This window comes from Sturnira hondurensis, unplaced genomic scaffold (genome assembly GCF_014824575.4).
Source record: "Sturnira hondurensis isolate 20B ecotype Veracruz unplaced genomic scaffold, ASM1482457v3 Scaffold0003693, whole genome shotgun sequence".
Lineage (NCBI taxonomy): Eukaryota > Metazoa > Chordata > Mammalia > Chiroptera > Phyllostomidae > Sturnira > Sturnira hondurensis.
Window position 1 is genome coordinate 10,955,605 of NW_028076324.1, and position 27,762 is coordinate 10,983,366.

Sequence of the window (27,762 nt, forward strand, 5' to 3'; positions counted from 1 at the left end):
AGGAGGGCAGCCTGCCCAGAGGTGGGGACAGAAGCAAGCTGCATGAGGCCCTAACCTTCTAACTGCTGGCACACAGGGGCTGGCAGCCAGCACCTGCACCCCTCTTGTGGCTCTGTCCAGCCTAGTCCCTTTCACCCAGGGCACAAGGCTAATGGCAAAGGGATGAGAGAGAGCTCAATGAATGCTCTGTGGAAACTCCAGGAATAAGAGTGCAGGCCATGTGGGTATGCAAATACACCTACAATCTTTAGTTTCCAGGTTCCTAGGAAGATAAGACCCTTACCAGGCTGCTAGGAAGGCCTGGGACAGAATATATGCACTTCTTGTGCATATATATATTATATATATATATATATGCACAAGAAGCCCTCAGGCGTGTGGACGGCATGCCACACAACCCTGAAAAAGGCAACTGTGGCCAGGCCAGGTGGGCCAGGTTACAAGGGGTAGATACTTATTTTTAAGTATAAAAATACTTATTTTTATTTAACCAACAGTTGGCAAAGTTTGTGCAAAACTGTGTTACATGAACATAAAGGGCAACAAGCCTTGGGACCCTGCCCTCAAGTACTTTACAACATACTACTGTAACTTCAGAACAAACACTTGGCATGCTGACTTTCCAAGTGATAGTTTCAGAGCTGGGTGGCGGAGAATCCAGTCACCCTCACGACAGTGCTCTGAACAATTCCAAGCCATCTCTCCACAAGGTCTCGGGGAAAGAGCAGACCTACCTAAGAATGCCACCAGGACCTGCCTCCTCTTGGGGCCTTCCTAGGCCTTTTTACATCTATGAAATGGGCCAGCGCCGTTAGAAACACACCTTCCCTTCCAGAACAACAGAGTATGGACACAAGAAGTTGTTCCCAAATTCAAACTCAGGAGAACCTTTTGAGGAATCAGCATCAATTCAACTGTATGATTCAATGGGTTGCCCACCCACCCCAGCTGCCAGTCCCAGTGCTTCTGTGAAGGGAGGACATCCTGGTCTTTTGGAGGACAGAACTATCCGACACTGACACTTCTAGCTCCCCGGGCAACCCATGTCCCCAGACAGGTGGCCCCTCCCCATCCTCCCAACATCTGCTCAGCCTTTAACTTTAACTTTAACTTTAACTCATACCCCTCCCTTCCCCACCATCCTTGGAGATAAATCACATGCCTAACGAGCAAGACCTGCCTCCCACCCTGCAAAAGTACACGACTCCCTTCTCCCTAAAAAATTACAAATCCCACAGACACTGGATGTGTTAGGTACATACTTAGGGTCAAGACGGAGGGAACCAAACTTTCCTACCCATGGGGAAAGGTTTTGATGCCAAGAGGTTGGGAGCCCACAGCAAAATGCAAACCTGTCTTTCTTAGCTGGGCTGAAAGTTCTAGAGAACACAAGAAAGTAAAGAAAAGCAGGCTCCTAAAGCTGGCAGACTCTTAGGGGAAAGTCCTGTCATTCCCCATGAGACTGAGGCACTTACAGGTTTGGGGTATTCTGGGGGAGAAAGGGAAGGCTGAGATTCTGCTGGTTTCAAAGACTTTTTGCCAGTCACCAGAAGCCATTCTAGCACACTGACCACCAACTTGCCTACTTAGGTACTCTCCCAAATTTGCATGAAAACACGGCCAGGATACTCAGTCTATGAGGTGACACATACTTTCCTTTGGGACTAGTTTCACTTGCCAATACTTCTGCAAAGATCTAGACCAGCACTGTCCAAAGGACCTTCCTGCCATGTCTCCACGCTGCCCAATGAGGAGGCTGACAGGTCAGCAGTAGTAGTTACTGGACCCAAATGTGGCTGGTGTGACTGAGGCTCTGCCTTTTTCATTTTGGTTTGTTTACACTTAAAAGGTGGCAGGTGCTGGCTTTTTGAGGTGGCTACAGCATCTCAAGTGTGTTCAACAGTTCACCCTGTTACAGATCAAGAATGCCACCTATTCTCACCATTCTACTTACATAAATGACAACCGCCCAGGGGAAATGGACACACTTGGACCTAAGATATCTTCTGGAAGGACCAGCAACTGGGGTGAGAGATGGAGTGATATTCTACACTTATGTGGTGCCCAACAAGCCCTTCCCAGAAGTGGGCTTTATTGAAAGTGGACACTGAAGGTGTATTTTGTTTTGTTTTTTTGACTCAATATGAATTGGAGGCAAAAAGCTCTGTTCCTTCAAGGGAAATGAATTCACACCACTCTGTAGAATGCCACCATTAAACTGCCATAAACTCTTCCTTCCCACTGAAGAGAAAGGTAGTAACACCAAAGCCACAAGGGAAATCACGGTGAGAGGGAGCCACAAACACAAGCCTCAATGATCCTGTTGCCACCACAGGCAGCCAGGATGGGCAGGGGAGAGGTCTCCTGCCCTACACCCCTGAAACCTCAGAGACACAGCACCCTACCAGACAGAGCCGCCTCAGCGGCGCCAGCACCTAGGGACGCCCCAACCTGCCCTGCTAACACAGAGATTTCAGCTGCCACCCCCACAGCCCTACACCGCCTCTCCTGGCCTCCTGCCCCTAGAAGGCAGGGACAGCAGGGGAGAATGAAGAAATAAATGATCCTATGATAGGGTCCACAGTGGCCTTGGGCTTGAGGAGGGGAAGGGGACTGGGGACTGGAGAAAAGCAAGCGCAGAGTTGGTGAAGGGGGGACCAGAGACCAAAAAGGCCTCAAGTTTACCGGAACTGACAGGATGGGCTGCTTCCAGAATGAAGGGAGGGGGGCCCTGGGTCAGGGAACCGCCCGGGGTTTGGAGCAAGGCTCTAGGTGGAGGTGCTAAGATGTGTTGAAAGGAGAGGGTCCTGGCTGAATGTCACAGCACAGGGCTGGGGACCAATGGAATAAAGTGCGACATCCTGAAAGGAGAGAGGCACTGGGGGTCTGGGGAGACTACAAGTCAGTGAAAGGAGGTCAGCTGAGGTTGGAGGAATCAAACTGATGAGACATCAGATTTGGGGAGAGGGGAGCATTAACCAGGGTCCCACAGCCAAAGAAGGCCCAACCTGAAGGGAGTGAGGCATCTGGTGACTGAAAAGCATGGGGCCTCCAGTTCAGAAGAGAAACTGCCCCTAAGCCTGGACTAGGAGGGTCTGAGACTAAGAGACAGCCCCAAGAGCACTGGGGTCTCTGGGAGAGTGACCAGGCCCTGAAACCAGAGGGGGCTGAGGCAGGAGGCCAAGTCAAACGCGACTGAGGAGGCAACCTCGGGTTCAAAAATGGGGGGAACCTCAACACAGGCCTGGGTCCTTGTGGGAAGAGACCCAGAACCCGGCCGGGTTGAGGGGAAACAGACACTCAGGCTGAGGCAGGGGCAGGACCACAGGGAAGAGAGGGCTCAGGCTTAAATTAAGGGAGAGGTAAGAAGGCTTAGGGTTCAAGGAAGGAGAGCTGAAAACCAAGGTCCCTGAGGTTCTGGAGTGACTCAAACCCCAGCCATGGTTTGAGAGAGAGAAAAGAGGCAGCAGGCTGGGAACTCAGGGCCTAGAGTCCAGAGAGGAAAGAAGACACAGACCAACCCTGGATCCAAAGGGGAAAGGGGGTACAAGGTGAATCTGAGGAATCCCCAGGGGCACCTGTGAGGACTCTGGGCTGGGGTGGGGGTCCCGGAGGGATGACCCAGAGAGCTCTGGGTCGGACTAGGATCCTAAAAGGCGCCCCAAAGGGGTCTGGGCCGCCAAAGGGAGCTTCGGGCCGGGTTCCCGAGGAACGTCCCAGAGGATTTTTGGCCGGACTAGGGTCACAAGGGGTATCCCAGGGGCTCTGGGCTGGGCCCGCCCGGGATCCCCAGCAGGGTCCCAGGCGCTCCAGCCAGGCCGGGTCGCAGATGGGGGAGGGGTGCCCCTGCCCCACATAAAGGCCCGGGGAGCGGCGGGCGCGCACAAAGCGGGACTGGCGGGCGCCAAGCGGAGGCGGGGAGACCGGGACCCAGGAGGGCTGGGCGGCGGGGCGGAGGGAGGGAGGGAGGGGGCCGGGCGGACGACGCGGGCTGCGCTGGGGCGGCGCGGCCGCTCCTCACCTGATTGTCCATGGCTGCCGCCCAGCCCCGCCCCCGGGCCCCGCGTCGCTCGCTGCCGCCGCTGCCGCCGCTCAGCTCCTCCCCGCTGCCCTCATTGTCTGTCAGGCGCCGCCGCCGCCGTTCCCGGCCGCCCGCCCGCCCGCCAGCCCCGCGGAACCGGAAACCACCGCCAGCCCGGGTCGCGGACCGACCCCAGGCCCCCGCCGCCGACTTAGGCCCGCAGCCCGGACTGACAGCAGCCTGGGCCAATCAACAGCGCGAAAGGCCGCTCGTGGGGCCGATCTTCCGGCCTGGCGCTGGCCGACAGGGCGGCTCTCGGAGGAACGAAGTCCTTAGCCAATGGGGTCCCCGGACCGGAGGGGCGGAGGGAGGGAGGGAGGGAGGGAGGCGCGAGGCAAACCCTACGAAGGAGCGCGAGGTGTGCTCTGCACGTGGAGGGGGGCGGGGGCGGAACGGGCGCGCTACGCGTGCGCACTGTGCCCCTCAGAGGCTGCTGTCTGGTCCCCGGACCCTCCCGGCTCGAACCTACCCAGACTGGAGCTGAGGTAGCGGATTCCAGGTCTGGGGAGCAAGCCCTAGGGACAGCTTTATTTCCTGTTCTCGCGCTGCTATGTGATGGAATGAGCTGTGAAACTGCAAGTTAATTTTCCTATCCTCGATCTGCACCGCGGCAAGCCTGGTCAGTTGGCTTCCCCACTCCCGTCCGCCCTACCAAGTTTCAGTTTGCCCAGGAGTAAACTGGGGATAATCATAGTCTGGCGTGATGCTGGTTGATGATAATTTGGATGATGGAAATTTGAAATCGAGCTGCATTAAAATGATTGAAGGGGTCTCATTTTCACCCAAAATTTATAATGCCAAATCCTCCAAAAAACAATTTTGAATTTACCCATGATCCTGTAACTCCACAGCAACTTGTAAACTATATTAAGGTGCCCTGAAGGGGTGGCTCAGTTGGTTGGAACTTTGCCCTGTCCTGTACGCCAAAAGGTTTCAGGTTCCATCACTGGTGAGGGCACATATCTGGTTTGAGGGTTCCATTCCCACCACCAGAGGCAACTGATGGATGTCTCTTTCTCTCCCCCTTCCCCTGTCTCTAAAATCAATTAAAAATTTAAAAATAGCCCTGGCTGGTGTGGCTCAGTGGATTGAGTGCTGGCCTGAAAACCAAAAGATTGCCTGTTCAATTCCCAGTCAGGGCACATGCCTGGGTTGCAGACCAGTGCCCCAACTGGGGCTGTGTGAGAGACAACTGATCGGTGTTTCTCTCCCTCTCTTTCTCTCTCCCTTCCCCTCTTTCTAAAAATAAATAAATAGAATCTTAAAAAAATACATTTAAAAGGTATTTAAAAACAAACTATATTTATATCAGATTTAGGCACATCCTTCCATCTTTTTCAAAATCTTGTAAGCCCCTTGTCTCTTGGACATTAGGACTCCTGCCTGCAATTTGGGCAGCCTTGTGCAGTTATTTAAATTAAAAATCTGTTTTGGATTTTATGTGTGGGTTTTTTTCCTTTCACTTCTCATTTAAGTGGCAGTCAAGTATTCATTAGGTGGTGCAGCTGGTCCTTTGTGCTGAAGAATAGCACCGGGGAGTCAGTAACTGCGGATCGTCAGTAAGACCAGACAAAAACTCCGAAGAGCAGATTGCTATCATAACAGCATGGTACTTTGTACTCTACGGCAGGATGTGCTGGGGCCGGAGGAATGGAGATCATGCTGAGAAAAAAGCAGCTATGTCCGTGTTGATACAACTTTAATATTTCAAAATCCTTTAACTGGATGTGAGTAGATCAGTGGTCCTTGAAACAGCAGGCTCTGCATCATCTGGGAACTTTATTAGAAATGCCAATTCTAGTCTCCCTATATTTATGGAATCAGAAATTCTGTGTGTGTGGCAGCATCCAGAGGTTTAGTTTAACCAATTCTATAGCTGGTTCTGAGACTTACTCAACTTTCAAAACCACTGCCCCAGTTAGAGACAAAGAGTGTGGAGGGGAGCAATTTATCTCTTCAGGAAGCTTGCAGTGAAGAATCTTTAGACTACAATTGTTGCAAAGAGCCACTTTTTAGAACTTCAGATGGAAATTCTAATATGCAGACTGAGTTAAGAATCACTAAACTGCAGTTAATGACACTTTTCATTGTTACTGTATCTAGTTTTATGGTTATTTTGGATCTCTGACAAACGACTTTTTGAAGTGACACAATGTTTCCTATCTAAATACATCAATGTGAACAAAGAAACACATAAAGCAAATAGTAATTTGAGCATATAGCAGAATACACAATTGATACATACTATCTCAATGTTACAAATAATGAAATTGGCACACAGAAGGAGATATAAGTGGACCCAAGTCTCACAGCCAAAAAGTAACATTTTGAACACAGGGAGTATACCTTCCTATCTAGACCGCTCTGCTACTACCTTAGGTCTTTATCGCCCTCTAGTGTTCGGGTTTATTAGCACCCACAGGGAGGACTTTGCATTCACCTGTAGGTGGGGCAGTCCTGAAGATTTTTGTGGAATCCTCTTTCTGGCCAGCACATTCCCTGTTCCTCCCAGATTCTTGCCAGCCACAGATGTACTCAGCACAGTTTCATGCTAGCCACAAATGTATACACACAGCCACTTGTGGCAATATTGAATATGACCAAGCTGGAGCAGAGCCCAGTGGCCAGCTGGAGACCTATCCCAGATTAACTTCAACTCAGAGCAAACCTTGACAGTCACACTGAAGCATTGGGCCTTTATCCCATAGGCTATGGGGAGCTGTGAATGGATTTTGGAGCCAACCCAAACTATGTACAGGTATTTCCCCCAAAAAGGGTAGTACACTGGACACTGCGATTTCTCTCTCTTGGTATCATTCCCCCTTTTTCCCAGCAATAGTTCTGATTTGGGGGCTCCTCCCAGGACAACTTTAAGTTACCTTTGTATGAACTTTTTAATGGCAACCCTTCTGGGAGAATGCCAACTTATGACAGAGCACAAGGCTTAATGGGTTCAGCCCCCACTTACCCCTCAAAGTGAGGCTCTCATCCCCTCACCACCCACCCCTGACCCCCATCTCCCACCACAAGGAAGCACATGACCAGGTCTGGCCAATCCAAAGATTGTATCCCTCTGGCACCTGGATTTGTGCAAGGAGGTGGGGTGGAGGGCGGAGACAAGACCTAAGACTAGTAGAGAGTGACTCTGGGAGATTTATTAAATCTTAGTTGAGGTATAAATCACATAAAATAAAACTAACCATTAACCATATCGAAGTGTACAATTCAGTGACATTTAGAACATTCACACTGTTCTGCGGCCTCTACCTGTGTCTAGTTCCAGAACATATTCACTCCAAGAGGAAATCCTATACCTTTTAGCAGTCACTCCCCATTCCCTCTTCTCAGTCCCTGACAACCACTAATCTGCTTTCATCTCCATGAATTTGTCTATTTCTGGACATAGGAATGGAATCGTACCATGGGTGGCCTTTTGTGTCTGGCTTCTCTCACTGAGCATCACATTTTCAAGGCTCATTCATGCTGTAGTGCGTGTCAGTGGCCCACCCCTTCTTACAGCAGAATACTATTCCGTGGAATGAGGCACCGCATTGGTTTACCTGCTCTTCCGTTGTGGGGCCTTTATGTTGTGTTCTGCTCTTTGGCTCTTATCAGTAGGGTTTCTGTGAACATGTCGGTACCAGTATTTTTCTGATTAGCTGTTTTCAACTCTTTTAGGGTATATACCCAGAAGTGAAGTTGCTGGATCGTATTAGGAGGTGTGGCCCACAGCAAGTTGCTTGCCCTCTTTGAGCCAACTCCATAAAATGAGAATATTCCTCTCTGTCTGGAGGAGCAGGGGTGCGGTGAGGGGAAGTATCAGATCCAATGAGCGTAGAGCACATGGCGGCCACTCAGTGAATGTGCATGGCCCCTCCCCTTTAACGTCCCAGTCTCTCCGAGGAGCCAGATGGACTTGCTTCTGCTCTGTTTGGAGTGAGGCGCTCGTGGGGCCCAGGCAGTATGCCCTGACATCCATCTTTTGCAGAGAATACCAAATTGGGCCACACATACTAAAACACACCCAGGGTCCTCAGGTTGAGAGCCTCTTACTCTGCGCTCTCCTTTGGTGGCTAAGCTCTGACAACAGCTTTCTTTGTGTTGCTCCAGTGCATTCCCATCCCAGGAGTCTCACGCCTGCCATTTCCTCTGCCCAGAACGATCTTTCCCGGCTCTTGTATGGTGGGTTTGCTCTCATCATTGAGGTCTCACCTGGAAAGTGCAATCTCCATTCACTTTCCATTTAAAAGGGCTGCTCCACCACCCATGATTCTCTAGAACATCACCATGCTCTACCTTTTAGGCAGACTCATCAGTGCCTGGAGTTGCCATGATGGTGTATCTTTTTGTCTAATGTGCGTCTCCTCATCAGGGCAGGGGCTTTGTATATCTTTGTTGTCTGGTATTCCCAGGGGCTGCTATAAGACACACAGTAGACAATATATATTTGCTGAAGAGATAAGCAAGTGAATGAGTGAATAGGTGGGATGATCGGAAGAATGACAGAATGGTTTGGGTGGATAAATAGATAACTAGGTGACTGAGTGCGGATGGATGGATAACAGATAAATAATTGGATAAGTGGATGGGTGGAAGGATGACTGAACAATTTTGGTGGGTAAATGAAGAAAATTGATGGCTAAACATAAATGAATGGATTAATGGAGGGTGAGGTATAAATTACAGTCAGTTAAATAGATAAATGGAAGGATAATAGGTGAGGGGTGGATGGATAGATGGAGAGATGAATGGATGTTCCAGTGAATGATTCAATGGATGGATGAATAAATTAGAGGGTGACTGGGTGGACAGATGTTGGCCAGACTCCTTGCTAAGCACTTTACATACATTATATTGTTTTATCCACACAAATTCCACAAAGGAAGGAATATTTCCCTTTTACAGGCAAGGCGTTTGAACTTTATAGGTAGTAAAAAAATCACTTCCCCAAGATTATGTAACTAGGAAGTGGTGGAGCAGGATTCAAACTTAGGTCTCCTGACTCCAAACCCTGTGCTCTTAACCACAATGAAAAACATCCTCCCCTCCTCCCCACATTTCTCCCCATCCCTCCCCTCCACTGGCTGCCCCGGCTCCATGCTGATGCTCCCGTGCCCGACAGTGCCCATATTGCCCGTCCAGGTGTCCATGTCGCTCCACTGTCAGCTGATGAGATGGCCACAGAAGTCCACATGTGGCCTGCAAGGTCTCTGCATGCATGCATGAGGGTATAATTAAGTGACTAGAACACATGTCCATTCTCAGGGATGGCCCCTAAGTACCACGGATATTGCATGGCCAAAGACAGCTCCAAAGAGTCTGGTAGTGACCGCCACTATCAGTCAGGTGCATACGAACCAAGCCACAGCGTGAGGTCATTCCCAGTTGATGGCACATAATCACAGCAGCTGGTGATCCAGCCCCACCAGGTTATGTGACAACAGGGAAGCAGTGAACACAGGGAGGAAACGAAAGAGAACAGGAGCAGGTCACAGAGGGGAGCTGTGCCTGGCAGCTCTGCAGGGTCACCAGACTACTGCACAGAGAAGTCACAGAGTCCATCCCCTGCCTTGGGGTGGAGCCATGCAGGACAAGGAGGATGGGGAAGGGGAGCTGGAGGAAGGAACTGTGTCTTTTGGACTCCTGATCCAAGCCTCTCTCCTTGACACACAGGTGAATTGGCAGGTGGTTGGGGAGTCGAGAAACAAGCAGACTTTAGCAGTTCTTGCGGTCACCACTGATTTCTATATAGGGCAACCCCACAGGCCAAGTGTCCCGAGGCCAGTAGCGGACTTTGAGAGTTTGGTCTGGCATCTCATAACTGGCGTCCACCAAGGCCATGGTGACCATGCCATAAGGGAAGGTGATGCTGATGAGCACGTGCCTGTGGGACACAAGGAGAGGGTAGTGAGGGTACAAGATGCTTCCGCAGCCAGCTAGGTGTTCCTAGCCCCCCCAGAGTTCTCTTCTTACTTCTCATGAATCTTGACCTCCCAAAGGAACCTTCTGAAACTGACTTCCTGATTGCAGCTGGTTGCCCCTCAAACATTTAATACCCAGTATCTGTGCCTTCCCTCTATGTCCCCAGGCTGCTGCTCCAAACTCTGATACCTGAGATTTTCTGGTTTGGGGGCCCCAGAGCACAGAGTAGGTGCTTACCAGATGCTGTGCAGGTAGAAGAAATTAATCTTTTGCCAAAAACTGCAAAGGAAGCGGTCACTGATCCAGCTGGACAATGCAAAAGCCCACAAAACCACGGAGACCTCAATGACATGTCGAAGCTCCTTATTGTTGGTCCTAGGAAAGGCAGACGGGAGATGAGGGCCTGGCTCAGAGAGTAGAGCTTGCAGGGGCTGCTGAGAAATTCCTCCACCAAGGAGCTGCTGGGAAGGGTCCAGGGTGCCAGGGAGAGGGGCCTCCCTGCGCTTATGGCTAACATTTGTAGAGTGCAGCACTTACAGGATGCAGGTACAGTCTACAAGTCCTTAAGTAGAAACTCAGTCCTCACAACAATGTTAATATTCCCATTTTGAAAATGAGAAACCTGAGACCCATAAGATTATGTCCCAAAGCCCCCCCCCCCCAAGTTACGCAGCTAATAAGGGGCAGAGCTGGGGTTTGAACCAGGGTTGTCGGATTGTAGACCTCGTAACCAATAAGCTCTTCTGTGTTTGTGTGTTTGGGTGTGTGGGTGTAAGTAGCTGAGTCACTGCTTGAAATTCCTTGTCTGTGTGGCTCTGAGAATGTGCGTGTCTGTGTGCGGGAGGGTGATTCTCTGACAGCCATGATCAGACAACTCAGGATCACAGATTTAATCTACGTTTCTCCAATGGCAGCGCTAACCCAGAGTCCCTTAGGGAACAGCGTGCTGGAGATCCCAGAAGGCAGTAACCCTTTATGGTTAAAAGCAGAAGCCCTGCCCACTGGCCTAAAATGAGAAAGTTTGAACAACAGAGAAAGCATCATGGGTAAGAACTGGTAAAATCTGAATAAAATCGGTGGTCTAGTTAGCAGTTAACTTCCCCCTTTGGAGGCTGGACTGTGGTCACATAAGATGCTGCCGCTGGAGGGGAGCGGGGTGCCTGGGGGACGCTGGGGGACCAGCACGAGATCTCCGCGCTGTTTCTGCAACTCACTATGAGTCTGTAAGTATTCCAAAATAAAAAGTTAAAAATGTAGCACAGTGACCCAAATGGGTTAAAACACTTGGGAAATGTGAACATCCTTGAGTTCATAACAATACTCAGAAACAAAACCAACCGCATTGGTCTCTACCGGCGATAACCAAGGCACCAAATTGTCACCCTGATAGATGATGGGAAAGGATCAATGGTCTCTACTGTTCAAACTCTATCTCAAGGTTGATAGGTGAAAGTCCCTGATGGGAGAACTCCAGCTAATCCACGCAAAGGGAATAACAGAATCTGCCAGCCCCCTTTTCGGGGCCCCTAATGAGATCGTGGATGGAGGCAGGGGCCTCGGTGGCTGCTGAAGTCATTAGATGACAGGTCAGTGGAAAACTTCTCTAGTAAAGGTACAGGTGACATCATTCAAGCCCTCTGATCAACCTCAACAGCACCCACTGTGGGACAACCCCTCTGTCTGCGGTCCTAAAGGGGTGGAACAAGAAGCACCCAGCACCACACGTGAAATGTCGTGGCCTAAAAAAAAATTAAACCTAAATCTGGATCGAACTACTAATTTGCAGGAAATAAAAAATTAAGGAAGCACGTAGACGGATGCCATAGGAAGCAGTCAGTCAAATCCAGAGTGTGGGACGTGCTACAGGACAAATGACCAAATGTGTTGCCAGCAGATGTGAGCAAAGGGAGCGGGAGGGACTGTTATGAAGACCCAAGGGATGGGTTTGGATCCCAATTTGAATAAGACCAGGTGTAAGAAGGCATCTTTGAGAACCTGAGCAGATAGATGTCAGTGAGAACTCAGTGTTAGAAACAATTTTAAGGAGGTGTCACTAACTTTGATAGAAGCGTGTGTGCCGTAGCCTCCATTTGCCCCCCTGGATTCTTCCCTGCCCTTCTCCACTCTGCCCTGTGACCTGGGGGATGCGGGCAGTGCTGGGCTGTGCGGACCCAGTCTAGAGTCTCCCTTGTCGCTGGGTTTCCAGTTGGTTTGGCCAACAGGGAGCCCTGACAGGAATCCAAAAGGCGGGAGGGTCCTGTTAGATTTGTTTTCAGAGCTCCCTGTCCACAGGGTCGGCGCAGGCAGCAACCGGAGGTGACAGCTCTTCCCGAGGAGGCCTCACAGGCTCTCTGCTCCCAGACCCTTGCAATCACTCCCTCCCTTCACCTCTCACCCCAGGTCTCCTGGGGGTCAGAGAATCACCCTCTTGTTTCCACAGGAGTTTCAAATGACCCGTAGTGATTTTCCTACACCCCGCCCTCTCCTTTGTAAGTGACCCTTTGATTCAACTCTCTCCAAAGGGCCACTTTCAAGAGTCCCCTCTCTATCCTACTAAGACCTAGTATGGGTTAAATAAATCATAATTCTTTACTGGGAGAATGAGATCCTGAGAAGTTAGTGGGTGCCATGATATGAAATCTGAAGGGGAATAAATAAGGCAGGCTGGTAAAATGTTGATGGTTATCAGGGCTGGTTAGTGGGCAAGTGCAGGTTGATGGCGTAACCCTCTCTACTCACGAACATGTCGGGGGCTTCATAATGAAAGACAAGCTCTGCAGTCAGACAACCTTAGGTCCAAATTTCAGCTCTGCCCCTTGTTTGTGGGTTATGCTGAGCACAAAGTTAATAAAAACTCTGTGCCTGGTGAGTATGGGGAGGAGGGGTGGGGGTGAGAGGCCGGCCCTGCCTGGAGGATGGGAGCCCCCCCACCCCCCACCCAGCCTACAGCCACTACCCACTTCTTGTACTCCTGGAACACGATGTAGAGGATGTGCACGGCGATGCTGTTGAGGGCATATGCGTTGACTGTAGGCCTCAGGAAGGACAGGAAGGTACTGACCATGGTGGTGATGAAGACGAGACAGACAAACTGGGTCCTGGGGGCAGAAGGCTCAGTTGTGGGGGTGGCTGGGGAGGGTTCTTGGGAAGGGAGTTAGGCAGGGTCACATGGAGATCTTGTGGCAGAGGTGGGTGAGAAAAGGGAAGGAGTTCCAAGGAGCCCAAATGCGCTCAGAGAAAAGTCTCGAAGCTTCCAGACTTGGAAGCTTGGGCTTCCAGACTTGGGCTCAGCAGGGGACCCCAGGCCCAGATGAGTCAGTGAAGGGTGCCAGGGCCCAGGTGAGGTCAGGCAAGAAATTGAGGGAGAGCCCAGCTGGGATTAAGGAAGGAAATGCAGGGGTCCCAGAAGCTACCACTTGAAGGGACTTGGAAGGCTCAGAAGAGTCAAGTAAGGTCAGGAAAGAATTTCAGAGGGGTTGCAATTCAAAAGGGGGGCCTAGGAGGACCATATAAAATATTTCAGGGAGCCCAGTTGATAGGCTCAGGGGATAGGTCCCTGGGGTCCAGGTAAGCATAGGCAAGAGGTCCCGGGGCCCCCAGGTCAGCTCAGACAGGGTCTAAAGAAGGTCCCATGCTATCTGGGGAGGAATTCTAGGAGTTCCAAGTACTATATTGAGAAAAGAGGGCCCTGGGATCCCAGTTAAGTCAGGCAGGGTCAGGAGAAAGTCCGGTGTAGTCAGGGGAGGGATTTCAAGGACCACAAGGGGGCTCAGGGAGGGGACCCAGGAACCCAGGGGGCTTGTAACAGGATCACCAGAGAGCCAGCCCCCACCCCACCTGCTTTCCCTTAGGAAGGTGGGGAAGTAGCAGCGGGGCATCCATATGCTATAGCCACTGGCCAGCAGCCACAGAATAGAGATCTCGTCTAGCAGTTGGCCCAGGAAGCTGAGCGTCATGTGGAAGTACATGGAGAACAGGCCTGGAGCAAGAGACAAAGGCAGGTGGTCAAGGAGTTGTCCCTTCCCGTTCCCAGTGCCCCACTGTCCAGACCCTCACCTACCTATGACCATGAAGAGCACACAGATGCCGTAGGTGTAGCGGGAGCGTTTCTGGGCATAGGGGTGCATCAGGAACATCATGAGAGGCCCAAAGATGAAGAAGGTGACATTGCTGAACTGCAGAAGAGGAGGACATGGGGAGGGGGTGTCAGACAGGGGAGGCAGAGGAGGGCTGCCCTTGTATCCAAACCCTCAGTCATTAGCCAATAGAGCCACCTGTCTCCTTTCAGGAAATGCATCAACCCAGAGTTTGTCAGTCTTTTCAGCTGATCTTTGCAGTCATCCATAATTCCATCCCTTACCCTACGGGTTCAGCCATTCATTAATTCATTCATTCAATGAGCTTGGCAAAAACTGTCTACTAACATTCTACCTACATTTGCCCCCTTTTCCTTATAAAAATACCAGTAATATTTCCCAATGGTTAGCTAGCCACACATATACTCAGCTAAAGGCTATATCTTCCAGCCTTCCTTTCAATACACCATGCCCGTGTGACATGGTGTAGCCAATTGGGTAGGAATGCATATAAGTCTGATACTTTCAGGTCAGTTCTTAATAAGCAGCTTAAAGCTTGCATTTCACTTCCTGTGGACCAAAATGCAGCTGAACCTGTATCTTAAGTTATGTGTACCACCTTTCTTCCTTAAACCCAGTGTGTAAACCCAAATTATGCTCAGGTATTGGAGGACATGGCTTCCAGGGAAGCAGGACTTGTCCCCAGGGCATGAGTCATTCCCCTTGGCAATGGCTGGGTGAGGAATGAATGTGTGACCTAACTCTGGCCATGAAACATGATGGAAGGTCTGACAAGGGACTTCTAGGAAAGTTCTCTTTACTGAAATCAGGCCCAGTGAAAAGGCCTTGGGAAATTGTTGTGATGTTTGAGAGGTGGCAGCTATTTTACAGCCACAAGGAAACTAGGCTGAAAGTGAAGACAGACACTTGAGAACAGTGTTTCTCAAACTTCTTGGTCTCAAGACCTCTTATATTCTTATATTCTTAAATATTCTTACATTCTTATATTCTTAAATATTATCGAGAACCTCAAAGACCTTTTGTTTATGTGAGCTGTATCTATCAAGATTGAATGTATTACACAAATTAGAGGAACATATGAAGGCTAAACTAATTGAAATGAAGGGAAATGCACAGGAAACCAATAGTGATGGAAAGGAAACTAGGACTCAAATCAAGGGGGTGGTCCAGAAGGAAGGAAGAAGTGACCAAATAGAAATAAGTGAAGTTACAAGAATTTAAAAAAATGAGGAGAGGCTTAGGAACCTCCAGGACATCTTTAAACGTTCCAACATCCAGATTATAGGGGTACCAGAAGGGGAAAAGAAACAGCAACAAGTGGAAAACTTATTTGAACAAATAATAAAGGAGAACGTTCCCAGTCTGGCAAAGGAAATAGACTTCCAGGAAATCCAGGAAGCTCAGAGAGTCCCAAAGAAGTTGGACCCAAGGAAGAACATACCAAGGCACATCATAATTACATTAGCCAAGATGAAAATGAAGGAGAGAATCCTAGAAGCAGCAAGAGATAAGGGGACAGTCACCTACAAAGGAGTGCCCATCAGACTGTCAGCTGATTTCTCAAAAGAGACCTTACAGGCAAGAAGGGGCTGGAAAGAAGTATTCCAAGTCATGAAATCCAAAGACCTACAGCCAAGATTGCTTTATCCAGCAAAACTTTCATTTAGAATGGAAGGGCAGATAAAGTGCTTCTCAGATAAGGTCAAATTCAAGGAGTTCATCATCACCAAGCCCTTATTATATAAAATGTTAAAGGGACTTACTAAGAAAAAGAAGATAAAAAATTTGAACAATGACAGGACAGCAAACTCACAGTTATTAACAACCACACCTAAAACAAAAGCAAACCAAGAGGACAGCTAGATCAGGAGCGGAACCATAGAAATGAAGATCATGTGGAGGGTTAGCAACAGGGGAGTGGGAGGAGGAGAAAGGGGGAGAAGGTACAGAAAATAAGTAGCATAGACGGTGGGTAGAAAATAGACAGTGAGGAGGGCAAGAATAATATGGGAAATATAGAATCTAAAGAACTTGAGACATGTGGTCATAAACTAAAGGGGGGAATGGTGGGGGAGGGGGTGTGCAGGGTGGAGGGGAATGAAGAGGGGGAATAGAACAACTGTAATGGTATAATCAATAAAATATATTTTAAAATGATTGAGTGTATTACAAATTAAATCCAAGAATATTTCAAAATACATCACTATGCAAGTACACATTCCCTTGGCCATCAGAGAAACGGTGCCATCGCATGTCATCCAGCCCCTGAACGGTTCCATTGTACCCTTGTGAGATAATCAGAGTGAAATAAAGGCAGATGGTATCTTCATACTAGTATGAAAAAATTTAGACCTCAGGAAGTTTCTGAAAGGGCCTCAGGGACCTCAGAGGTCCCTGGACAAATTTTTAAGAACCATGTCTCTAGGGATGTCAGAATAGAAAAATGAAAAGAACCAAGAAACTTGATAATAGAAGATTTGTCTATGCATAATTAATTTTATTTAATTATTTATTTATGTCTATGCGTAATGTCACCTGTTTTCCTGCCATTGACCCAAAAAACCCCACGCCTCACTAACCTCTGAGTACAGTTAAGGTCACAAGAACATCTGCACCAGAATTTCAATGGCTCAAAATCCCTAACTCTAACACGGAACTTCAATGTCCTCCAAGTCTCCCCCAGGTATGTCAAGGTCATAGTCATAGTGAGTTTCACACATGAGCTCAGCAACAAGTATTCTTGTGGTCTTCATGACCTGCCAATTTGAGGTCAGCTAGCTAGCTTGCTCAATCACACCCTTCCCTCCCCCCAAAATCTTCCTCTTGTAAAGGTCTTCTGGGTTGTCTGTGTCCCATCTTAGTGAAGGAATTGTGCCCTGTTAACCAGGGTGCTCTGTCATTTTTTCAGAACCCTGATCTCAACGATGCTGACTCAAGATTACAGAGCACAGCAGTGGGTGTGGGGAAATCATTCACCTGATACAACATGGCCATCTATGAGTCTAGGTCCTGGAAACCTGTCCTGATTCTGGGGAAGTCCACGACTCTCCCTGGACCATGGTAGAACCAGCTCAAACGTCACAATTTGAGGACCTAGCCTTGGCAAACTAGTTTCCCAGCCCTTGGTTCCAGCCCATGGTTCCACCCCTGTCCTTGTTTTCTGTGCCAGGTTCTCATGTGCATATCAATGGACAAGGTCAAACACATCTCTGGGACAGTCGCCGGTTCACATGGCTGCCCTAGAACAGAGGGGCACCCCCTCACACACTTGCCCTGTCTTTATCATGAGGCCCCACCCCACTGGAGGAAACTCTATCCCAAGCCAGGCCAATCAGATTTTCTCTTCTGGAGATTTAAAACTTGAAGCAGACACAGAACCTGGAAGTTACCAGAATTGAGTTGCACAGTTGGCAACCCTCTGGTGAGGCCTTTGAATACAGTCGTGATGTTTAAGATGCGGAAGCCATCTTGCCACCCTGAAGAGATGAGGCTGAGAACAAAACACCAGCACTCACGGCAGTTCTTCCGCTTCAGCTGAACCCTCCAGAGCCACGCTCGGCCCCAGCCCTCCCAGGCAACTGGTCCTTCCATTTTCTAAAATATTTCAGTATTTTTATGATGTATTCTCTCTCTGTGTCTTTCCCTCTGTCTCTTTGGTTTTGTTTTTTGCTTAAACCAGCTTTCTACTGCTTGACTCCAACCAAACCATCACCACTAGTCTGTTAGCTGTGCCGCTTCTGCAATGCAGAAAATGGTTCTGGTGAACTTACACCGTGCACGTTACATTATGTGATGTGTATGTGTGTATTCCCTTCCTTCCTTCCTCCCTTCCTTCGTTTAATATATGGAGCTCACTAATCAAAGGAAATGCAGAAATAAGAAAAGCAGAAGCCAGAATAGCTCTGACCCTTGAATGAACAATCTTTTCAGGGGACAACTTTGGGTGTGAATGGGAACAACTCTGTCTAAGCCCAAGATTCAAATTCAATCAGTCAGCCAATAAATCAGTCACATCCGTGACTCCCATGAGTAAAATCCAAGCTCTTAAAACTTGGCGTATGAACTCCCTCCATCACAGTCGCCTCTCTCCACCTTTAACTTTAAATCCCGGCAGGAGGAATAGCTCAGTTCCTCCAAATGAGCCACACCTACTCTTACCTCTTACCTCCAGGGGTTTGCATGTGCTGTTCCCGCTTCCGGGGAACACTTGACTCTCCACTCACCCCTCCTTGCCAGGCCAACTGCTACTTCATCTGTCACCTGGGTTTCACTTTGCTCTAAGGATTTCCCAATCCCCCAAGGCGCGGTTAGGTGGCCTTCCTTTGTGCCCAATGCTGCCCCATTTCCTCACACTCATCCAGCTGCTCTGGAACTGCCTGGCTCTCCCACCAAACCTGGCTTTGTGCACAAGGGCTGTGTCTTCTCCATTTTCCATTGTAAGCTCAGGAACCACAGTATAGTAGGTACTCAATAAATATTTCTTGTTGACTGGATCTCAAAACGGACTCAGATTGTTTTTAATCCTCCCACACACCCACACACCCACCAAAGTCCAGCATCCTAGTTCTTGTTTGGCAATGAAAAAATTGAATCTCAGAGAGGTGGAGTGACTTCTCTGAGGTTGCACAGCTCTGCTAGACTCGGAGATTGATTTGTCCCCTACATTAGAAGACAGGAAGACTAGACAGGTGGTAGCGATGAAGAGGGAGCTTCCCTGATTCAATGAATAGCAAGAGTTGCTGCTGCTGTTGTTGCTGGGGAGATAATAATAACAGTCTTATTATTATCTGAGTCTTATGCCAGCAGAGCTGAGCCAGGAGTGTGGAATGGGGGCAGAGCACCAGGCAGAGCTTATGACTAATGGGTGACAACTGGCTCCAGAGTCTCTGATAGCATCAGAGAAGATACCAGGGTCTCCTCCCTGTCCTCTGGGGCTGGGCCCCCAGCTTTCCCAACCATTGGCCCCACCCAGATTCAGTGAGGCAGGAAAGACATCATCCTGACTCTCCTCCAGAGCCAGCCCGGCCCTCAGCTCTGGACGCACCTGGGCTGGCCTCCCTGGGCCCAAGCCCCATCAGGTGCCTCACTCACTCACTCACTCACTCAACAACCATCCCCCCAGTAACTACTGTGTGCTCAAGGACCTTAGCAGGGCCTGAAAACAAAGTCCCTGCCTTCACAATGTGTATCCAGTCAGGGTTTCAGGACATTCTGTGCCCCAATTTCCTCTTCTACCTCTGAGCACCATGGTGAGAATTAAAGAACAAAGCAGCCTAGGGCTGGGGGTTTGTCTGACTTGTTCACTGCTGCGAACATCTCAGTGTCTAGAACAGTGCCTGGCATCCAGTAGATGCTCAGTGAATTTTTGTCAACAATAACGCATGCCAAGATGCCCGTGACTAGTGCACACAGTGCCTGGCACGGGAGCTGGAACAGCTGTGTACAACTGTTTTTGCTGTTATTCTAGTATGTTTGCTTTTTTATCAACAGTTCCCAGCAGGGGGTCTGGTAAATAGATGTGGCTGGTTACTTTAGGGCTGGAAGAAGGGAAGGAAAGATCAAGGTAGGGAGAAAGGAGAAAAGGAGGAAAAGAAGTAAGAAAGAGGGAAGAAGAGGAGAAAGGGAGGAGGGGAAGGAAGAGAATGAGGGACGGAGAGGGTGACCTGAATTGACTCCCTGCCTCTGCCTGGGGAAGAGGCAGAGGGGATCCCCTTTCCCATATTCCCGATCCCACTGGGCTGAGCCCGCAGCCCCCACGACCACCCTGCCCCACCCCATCCCCACTAGCAGCTCCTCTGAAGATCCACTGTGTCCCTGGAGCCCATTGATTTATTCTCCCCTACTTTCCGGTCTGTGCCCTCCCCACCAGACTGGGACTTCCACTTCCATGAGGAACAAGAAATACCTGTTCTATCTTCAGTTGCATCCCCAACACCTATCATGCTGGGCACCCAATAGACACTCAAGAAGTTTGTTGAATCAATCAGATCAATGAATATGGCCAAGACCGCTTTGCTTGTTCTTCCCACTGCCAAAGCCTAAACTCCTAACACTCCCGCCTGGCTCTGTCACCTGTCCAGGTCTTCCCTGTGCATCCACTTAACAGGTGAGCACAGATGTTGGGGCTGGGCTGAGCAATAGCACCAGCCGCAGCCTTAATTCCTCCCTGCGTGGGACTTACTTGCCTGAGTTAGATGTACACGAGTTGTTAATGACTTAGTGGTGAAGTGAGAGACTCTGGGACAAGGTGGCCTGGGCTTCACACTGGAACTACCAGCACTTGCAACTTTTGTGCCCTGGCAAGTACATGCTGTGCAACCCTGGGACGGAAATATAACCTCTCTGAGCCTTTATTTAGCCATCTACAAAACGGGAGAATAAGAGTACCTACTTCATAGAATTGCTATGGAGATTAAATAAAATTAATTAACATCAAGTATAATTAACACATGGACACTTTTGCATCTCTGTGCTATGCTTACTTGAAATAATAATAGTTTCAGTTTATTTAATGCTTAGGATGTGCAAAGAGCTGTGAGGTTTTTAAACATCAACATCTGTGTTTAAATTGAGATATAACTCCCACACTGTCGAATTCACTCTTTTAAAGTGTACAAGTCAGGGACGAGGTGGCCGAGTGGTTAAGGCGATGGACTGCCAAAGTGTACAAGTCAGTGGACCTTAGTCTATTCACAAGGTTGTTCAACTATCATCACTATCTAATTTCAGGACACTCTACAACCCCCAAAAGAATCCCTTTCTGTCTGTGGGTGTGCCTGTTCTGGACATGTCACATACATGGAGTCCTATGCTGTGTGGCCTTCTGTGTCTGGCTCCTCTCCCTGAGCATCAGGTGTTCAAGGTCCATCATGTGTCAGAGCTTCACTCCTTTTCACGGCTGAGTAGTACTCCGTGGTGGGGACAGGCCACCGTGTGCTCGTCCAACACCAGCTGATGGATGGTTAGGTTGTCTAGGCCCCGCTTCATCCTCTCCATGGCTCTAATTAAGTGCTGTCAGCCCCACAGTGGCCTCCTCTTTGAGTGTGTGCTCAGCAAACATTTGCTGAGTAAATGAATGAATGAGATTTCCTTCCTTAGCACATACCAACCACCCTTCCGTACCCTTGACTTCTGTAGATTGTCCATGTCCCTCATCCTCCAGGACACCTGTCCCCCAGGGCAGGCATTATTGTCTGCTTTGATCACCACTGTGTCCCCAGAGCCTGAAACAGTGCCCAGCTCAGTCAATTCTTATTGAATAAGAAGCAAAATGAGAGGCTGTCGTCCCCTCGAATCAGAGTCCCTCCCCGCAGGAGGCCAGAAGGGTCGGGGATCATAAATGCCTGTTTCTCCGAAGGAGGAGGGAGGTCCAGAGGGACAAATCCAGTCGGGCCTGGGATGTGTCACAAGCATGATCACCAGCTCTGTGTATGTAATTAATTACTCAATTAACGATGTCTGCGTTCCTGGAGGGCAGAGACCATGTCCTCTTGGTTTCCTGTGGGGGCTGGCAGACAGGAGGTGCCCCAAATTAATTGCTTTTGCTGTGAGTGTTGATGAGGAAAAAGGCAGAGAAGGGAGCTGTGGTTTAGAGCTCAGGGGACCTGCCAGTCACAGCTAGGGGCTCAGAGAGGGGACAGGTCTCCTGCCTGAGTCACCCAGCAGTCAGGGAAGACAGGGACTGGAATTGTCATGTGGCAGAGGCCAGCTGGAGGGAAGGCTGTTGGAGGGGCAGGCATTGTAAGCTACACCCTCCTACACACTTTCCCTCTTTGGTCCCTCTGCACTCTTACCCACCCCCCACAGTTCTACTCACCCCCACCTCCCTGCCTTTGCCTATGTACTTCCCACGCCAGCCATACCATCCCTTTGTCCTATATCCAAGCATCTGAGAGGGAGTTTGATGCAAAGGAGATTTTTTTTAAATCTTCACCCAAAGATATGCTTATTGATGTTAGAGAGAAGGGAAGGGAAAGAGAGAGAAACACTGATGTGAGAGAGAAACATCAATCGGTTGCCTCCTTTACACGCCCTGACCAGGAATCGAACCTGAAACATTTCGGTGCATGTGACAATGTTCCAACCAACTTAGTCACGTGGCCAGGGGTAGAGAAGATGAGGTTTGGAGTTTCTGAAGCTTTGACAGGATCCCAGGGGAAAATGCCGCACAGCTGCCTCCAGGAGCTGGGGGGCCTTGAAACTTCTCCCCACACCACTTGAAACTCCCCTAAGATGTCAGCAACCCAGAAGGACACCACACCTGGAAGCCACCAAGCCAAAGGAAGCAGGTGCAAACAGGAGCAGCCTACACCTCGACTCTTCCTCTTGCCCCACCTGATTCAGTCCGTCCCACACTCCTAGCCTCTGTTCCTGTTAGATATACTTCTTTTGGCTCTCGTGGCTGTCTGTGAAATCAAGCAGATGTCCCTGCTACACCCACATCTTTGACTCTCCCATGCTCAAAAGCTACCCATGACTCCCCAGTGCCCTCACAATAGAACACACACTCTTCCTGATTTGACCCTGGAAATCTGGCCAACCCTTTCCCTCACCTTTACACACTGAGGTTACCTCCCCATTTGGCAAGTGGAGGCCTCATACCCTATCCCCATGGCTCCTCACCACCCCGATTCTGGCTCCTGTTTCTCCCTTTACCACAGCCCATGGGGCTGGGGGACACATTTCTAGTTCTGAAGGCCCCTCCACATCCTGGGATGCTGAGCCTCTCTAGGACCGCAGGATCCCCCAGCACAGGTTGTCTACAACACTTTTGTTCAGTGAATACAAACAGATTTCAAACACTGCAACCCAGCATTCAAAGCATTCATCTTCATCTCTGCCCATAGACCAGCCGCAGAAACACCCTTTTCCCTTTCCCGAACTGGCCAGCGCCTCTCTACTTCCAGGACTAGTCCATCCTTTTTCTCTCTTCTGTTCTCTTTTTCCAGGCTCCTACCCTACTTGGTGAGCTCCTATTCATCTTTCCAACCCCAACTCCTAGGTGCCCTCCTCTCTGAAGCCTCCCGTCACCTGGACTGGGTGCGCTAGTGCTTCCTTTTCCATGCCCTGGCCACGTGGGGCTGGGCTCTCCCCTACCTCAGGCTCAGAGCTCCTTGCAAGCAGAGCAATATGGAAGCAAAATATTCTTTAGGGATCAGCATTTTCCAATTATGAGTTGTGAATCCTAAGTGGATTATGATGAAGTCCATATGAACGATTTTTTGAAAAAATTTCTGCTATGACCCTGACTGGTGGGGCTCAGTGGTTTGGACATCGTCCTGCAAGCTGAAAGGTCGCCAGTTCAATTCTGAGTTAGGGCATGTGCCTGGGTTTTGGGTCAGGTTCCTGGGGTTGGCAGCTGGGGGGTGGCGCTCAAGAAGCAACCACACATTGATGTTTCCCTCTCTTTCTCTCTCCCTTCCCCTCTCTCTACAAATAAATAAATAAATAAAATCTTCTAAAAATATGTCTGCTATGTATTGCGTCTTTAATTTACATACCTAGCTCAAAAACATTCTTATGAATAGCCACATAATAGTTCATCAGAATGTATCCAGCCCTATACAAAGAGGTAATATTATGGCTTCTTTTTTATTTATCCACTTACTTATTGCAATTGCAGTGACTCGGAGATACTTTGTATTTAATCTCACCATCTATCTATTGAGATTACCTCTTTGGTTAAAGTTCCTAGAGGTATGATTCGGCATCAAGGGGGTGGGGTTATTTGTAAATTCGTGTCTCAATACAAATCGTCAGTTTCCCACAGGAAGCTGCAAAATATGAGTGTGCCCACATTCACTATGAAATAAACTCATTTTTGAGAGGCCAAAAAAGAAAAACATCTTGTTTTCACCCTGACTGGTGTGACTCAGTGGATTGGGCGCCGTCCTGCAAACCAAAAGTTCGCCGGTTTGATTCCCAAGCAAGGCACATGCCTAGGATGTATGTAGGCCAGGTCCCGGTTGGGGGGCACGCGAGAGGCAACCTGTTGATGCTTCTCTCACACATCAATGTCTCCCTCCCCCCTTACTCCCTCCCTTACCAAATAAATAAAGTCTTTACAAATAAATAAATAAAGTCCTTTTAAAAAATCTTGTTTTCTGTGTGACTGTATGTATATACAGATATATATATATGTATGTATAATTATATATATTTATATATAATTATATAAAACTGTATCAGAGGTTGGTGAATTACAGCCCACTGTCTTGTTTTGTGTGGTCGATGAGCTAAGAATAATGTTGACATTTTTAAAAGGTAAAAAATTAAAAGAAGAAAATGGTGTTTCAGAACACATGAAAGTTATATGGAATTCACACCTCGGCCTCCACAGATGAACTTGCGTCAGTGCCCAGCCATACTCTCTTGTTGACATTGGGCCTGTAGCTGCTTCGCAGCTGCAGTAACAAAACTGAGTCATTTCTGCAGAGATTCTATGGCCCCAAAAGCCAAAAATACCAGCTATCCTGCCTTCCCAACAGAAGTTTCCAGAGCCTCAGACTGTAGGATCTATCAGCTATGAGGATGGGTTTGAGATTCTCAGAAGTGTTTGGGGGGGAACCCTTTATGTCACAACTCAATGCATTGTACCTCAACATGTTTGCCAGAGCCTTTTTGGTGGAAGTAAAAATACCCAGGTGTGTTCCTGCCAGGGAAAGGTAAGATTTGCTCTGTGAAACATTTGTTTTTGTTTGATAAGTATCTGGAAATGCAGGCACTGGGTGATGATGGTGTAGGAATCTCATATGTGTCATGAGAAGAAAGCATCTGAGACCTGCAGCATCGGAGGGTACCTGCAGGTTGTTCCAAGTACTGCATTTAGCAACTGGCTGGAGATGGATGGAATGAGGAAAAGTTCACACGAGACCATGGCTAGACCCGAGCCAGCACTCTCGGTGCCTTCTGTGAGGTGGGCCAAACAGAGAACATTCCGGACCGCAGGGACTGCCAGGGAACGCAGAAAGGAAGACTCGAGAACGCCCAGAACGCCTGTGCCTCCAGGGGCCAGCATGTTCAGCCCACTCCCATTTTTCAGGTAGGGGTACTGAGTGCCAGGAAGGGTCAGCATCTCTAGCCAGGAGGAACGAGAACTGAGAGGGCCACGGGTTACCCTTGAATCTCAAAATCCTGCCTCCTTGTTCTGGGAAGCAGCGAGGTCCAAGCTGACAGAGTTGGAGCGACGGACCCTCCTGGGACTGAGTGTCCCCCCCAGCCTGCCAGAACACTCTCCTGGACCCTCAGGCTCCGATGCGGCTCTAAGTGCCAGGGCCATCCAGACATGCCCTTGACCTCCCTGGAGGCCCATTTCCTCACCTGGAATGGGATTAACTCAATATAGGATACGTGGTGCTGAACTCCAAGTCATTGTGAAGGTGAAATAAGAGTTTTCATGCGGAATGTTGAGCGCAATGCCTGCCACACAGGAAGCGCTCAATAAAAGCCACTGCATTGCCTGCCATTCTTTGGTCACCTGCTGTGTGAAAGGCAGAGAGTGAAGCACATGGCCTGCGTCACCGGCCATCCCAGGGGCTCCAGGAAGGCAAGCACCCTACCTCATTCACCACAGTGTCCCCAGCTCTCCTCACAAGGACAGCATGGCCACACATATCTTTGTCTGTTCATATCTTTCAGGCTTTGGGAAATGCCATTGCCTTGTAGGTGTCCAGGATTTGGGGGTCCCTCCAGTGCGGGGCTAGGGGAAGGATGACTGGCTGTCCTGGTATTCCCAGAACTGAGAGGCATCCTGGGACATGAAACTTACAATGCTGAAACCAAGCCAGTCCCAGCAAACTGGAATGAGTTGGTCACCCTGGGCTGGGGATATAGGTGAGGACAAAGCAGCCATAGTCACCTCCTCCAGGAAGCCCTCCCTGATCCACCAACACGCCACCCCTCACAGGTTGTGTGTTCCCCATTACAGAATTATCACCTTGGGTTGTGAATGCACTCTTTCTGGTCCTTACTGCCTTTCCAAAACCTACCACATAGCCTGATGCCAAATAAAGACAATTAATGAATGAAAGCCATTGCTCCTGGCCTGACACACGAGCAAACGGAGGCTCAGAGAGGCGAACTGCTCAAACAGGATTCCACAGTGAGGACGTGGAGGAGCTTGGCTTTGAACCCGAGTCTGGTGAGACTGTACCACACCACCCCACTCCCACCCCATGCTCCCAACCACTGGCCCTCACCGTGTTGTAGAACTCAGCCACCAGCTCCGAATGCTGGAAGTTGGTCTCACACCAGTCCACCTCAGAGCTCTGGTAAGCGAAGATGCTGGGCATGGTGACGCAGCGCCCGCTGCCCTCTGGCTGCCTCTGGCAGAGAGAAGCCTGCAAGCCTAATAGGGCTGGGCTCAGGTGAGGCGGGGAGAAGACAGCTTGGTGCTCCACAGCACGCTGGGAGGAAAAACCTGCTGAGCGGCTCTCCAATTGCACCATGCCTGCCTAGCAATGCGGTGGTGGCTGCCCTGGGCATAAGCTGAGGGCTGGCATCGTCCAGGCAGGGAGCGGGTGCGCGGGATGGGAGGCCCCCATGTTCCCCCACTAGGAATGAGAGTCAGTGGGATTGTGTTAGAACCGTAATTCAAATCATCATCATCATCATCCCACTCAGATAAGTGCCCTTGCTATCCCCACTGTACAGATGAGCAAACTGAGGCAGAGAGAGCAAAGCCACTTGTCAGGGTCATGCAAGTAGTAATGACAAGATGTGAAAACAGGCCAACTGAGTCCAGACCCCAGGCTGTTAACTGTTAAGTTTTACTACCTGTCACCATCAAAGCTCTGTGGTGTCATTTCCCACATCAGGGCCAGACCACTACACACACCCCACCCCCCTCACTCCCGCCCCCAGAGCTCAGCTCAGCCCCCTTGGGGTAGGTAACCTTCCCTGGCCATTTCTCCTCAGGGAAACTGTTTTCCTGTCTGTGCTATCAGAGGTTCAACTGCATTTAAGCCATGTTTCTCGGGCAGTCAGGACCTCATAAGTCTACAGCGCCACAAATTCCACCAGCGGCCACCTTCAAAGCCCCCGTGAAGGGAAGAGTCTACAGAGTCCCAGGTCTCAGGTCCCTGGTCCTGGCTTAAAAGGGTTATGGAAAGCTATGGTTTTAGAGTCAGAAAAAAACAGTTTGAATTCTGAGTTCTTCTTCCCAAGCTGCGTGACCTTGGGTAAGTGAATTCACCTCTCTGTGCCTCAGTTTGTTCATTTGTATTAGGGAAAGGATGGTGATATACTCGACTGTTCCAAAGGCACACAGAGCTGAAAAGGGTAAAGGGCTTAGCTCACTGCCTGGCTCAAAGTGGGCCCCACAATAAATGGTAATGAGTTTTCTTGTTGCGGCTGACTTTAAACATTAAGGGAACCTTATAGAATGATAATAATAGTGGCACACTCCTACTGACTTACCAGCACCAGGCTCTTTTCTAGGTGTTCAATATTCAGTATTATCGCATTTAATGCTCTCATTTGACTCTAAGAGAGAAGAACTGCAACTATCTCCAGGTCACTAGGAGAAAACTGAAGCCCAGAGAAGTTAAGCGAGTTAGCCAGGGTCATGCAGTTAGCAAGTGAGTAGGCCAGGCCACTTCAGCCTCTCTGAGCTTCACTTTCCTCACCTACAAAATAGGAATAATCATAGTACCTCCTTCTTAG

At 49.3% G+C, this 27,762-nt stretch overlaps 2 protein-coding genes across 3 annotated transcripts in view; both read right to left on the reverse strand.

Annotated features, from left to right (window-relative positions):
* Window positions 1-4,233, reverse strand: part of MLLT1 (MLLT1 super elongation complex subunit) — a 69,880-nt gene extending 65,647 nt beyond the window's left edge. For both annotated transcript variants that reach the window (XM_037042687.1, XM_037042686.1), the window contains exon 1: window positions 4,022-4,233. In XM_037042687.1, coding sequence (XP_036898582.1) covers window positions 4,022-4,033 — 12 coding nt within the window. In that variant the 5' untranslated portion in view covers window positions 4,034-4,233. The remainder of the gene's footprint in view (window positions 1-4,021) is intronic.
* Window positions 4,234-9,188: 4,955 nt separating this feature from the next.
* Window positions 9,189-26,397, reverse strand: ACER1 (alkaline ceramidase 1). Its single transcript, XM_037042742.1, has 6 exons — window positions 26,298-26,397; window positions 14,064-14,178; window positions 13,841-13,982; window positions 12,964-13,101; window positions 10,241-10,378; window positions 9,189-9,965 (listed from the first exon to the last, which is right to left on the reverse strand). Exons 1-6 carry the CDS (start codon window positions 26,388-26,390, stop codon window positions 9,797-9,799), a joined length of 795 nt encoding a protein of 264 aa, XP_036898637.1. The 5' UTR covers window positions 26,391-26,397; the 3' UTR covers window positions 9,189-9,796.
* Between the last annotated feature and the right edge of the window lie 1,365 nt (window positions 26,398-27,762).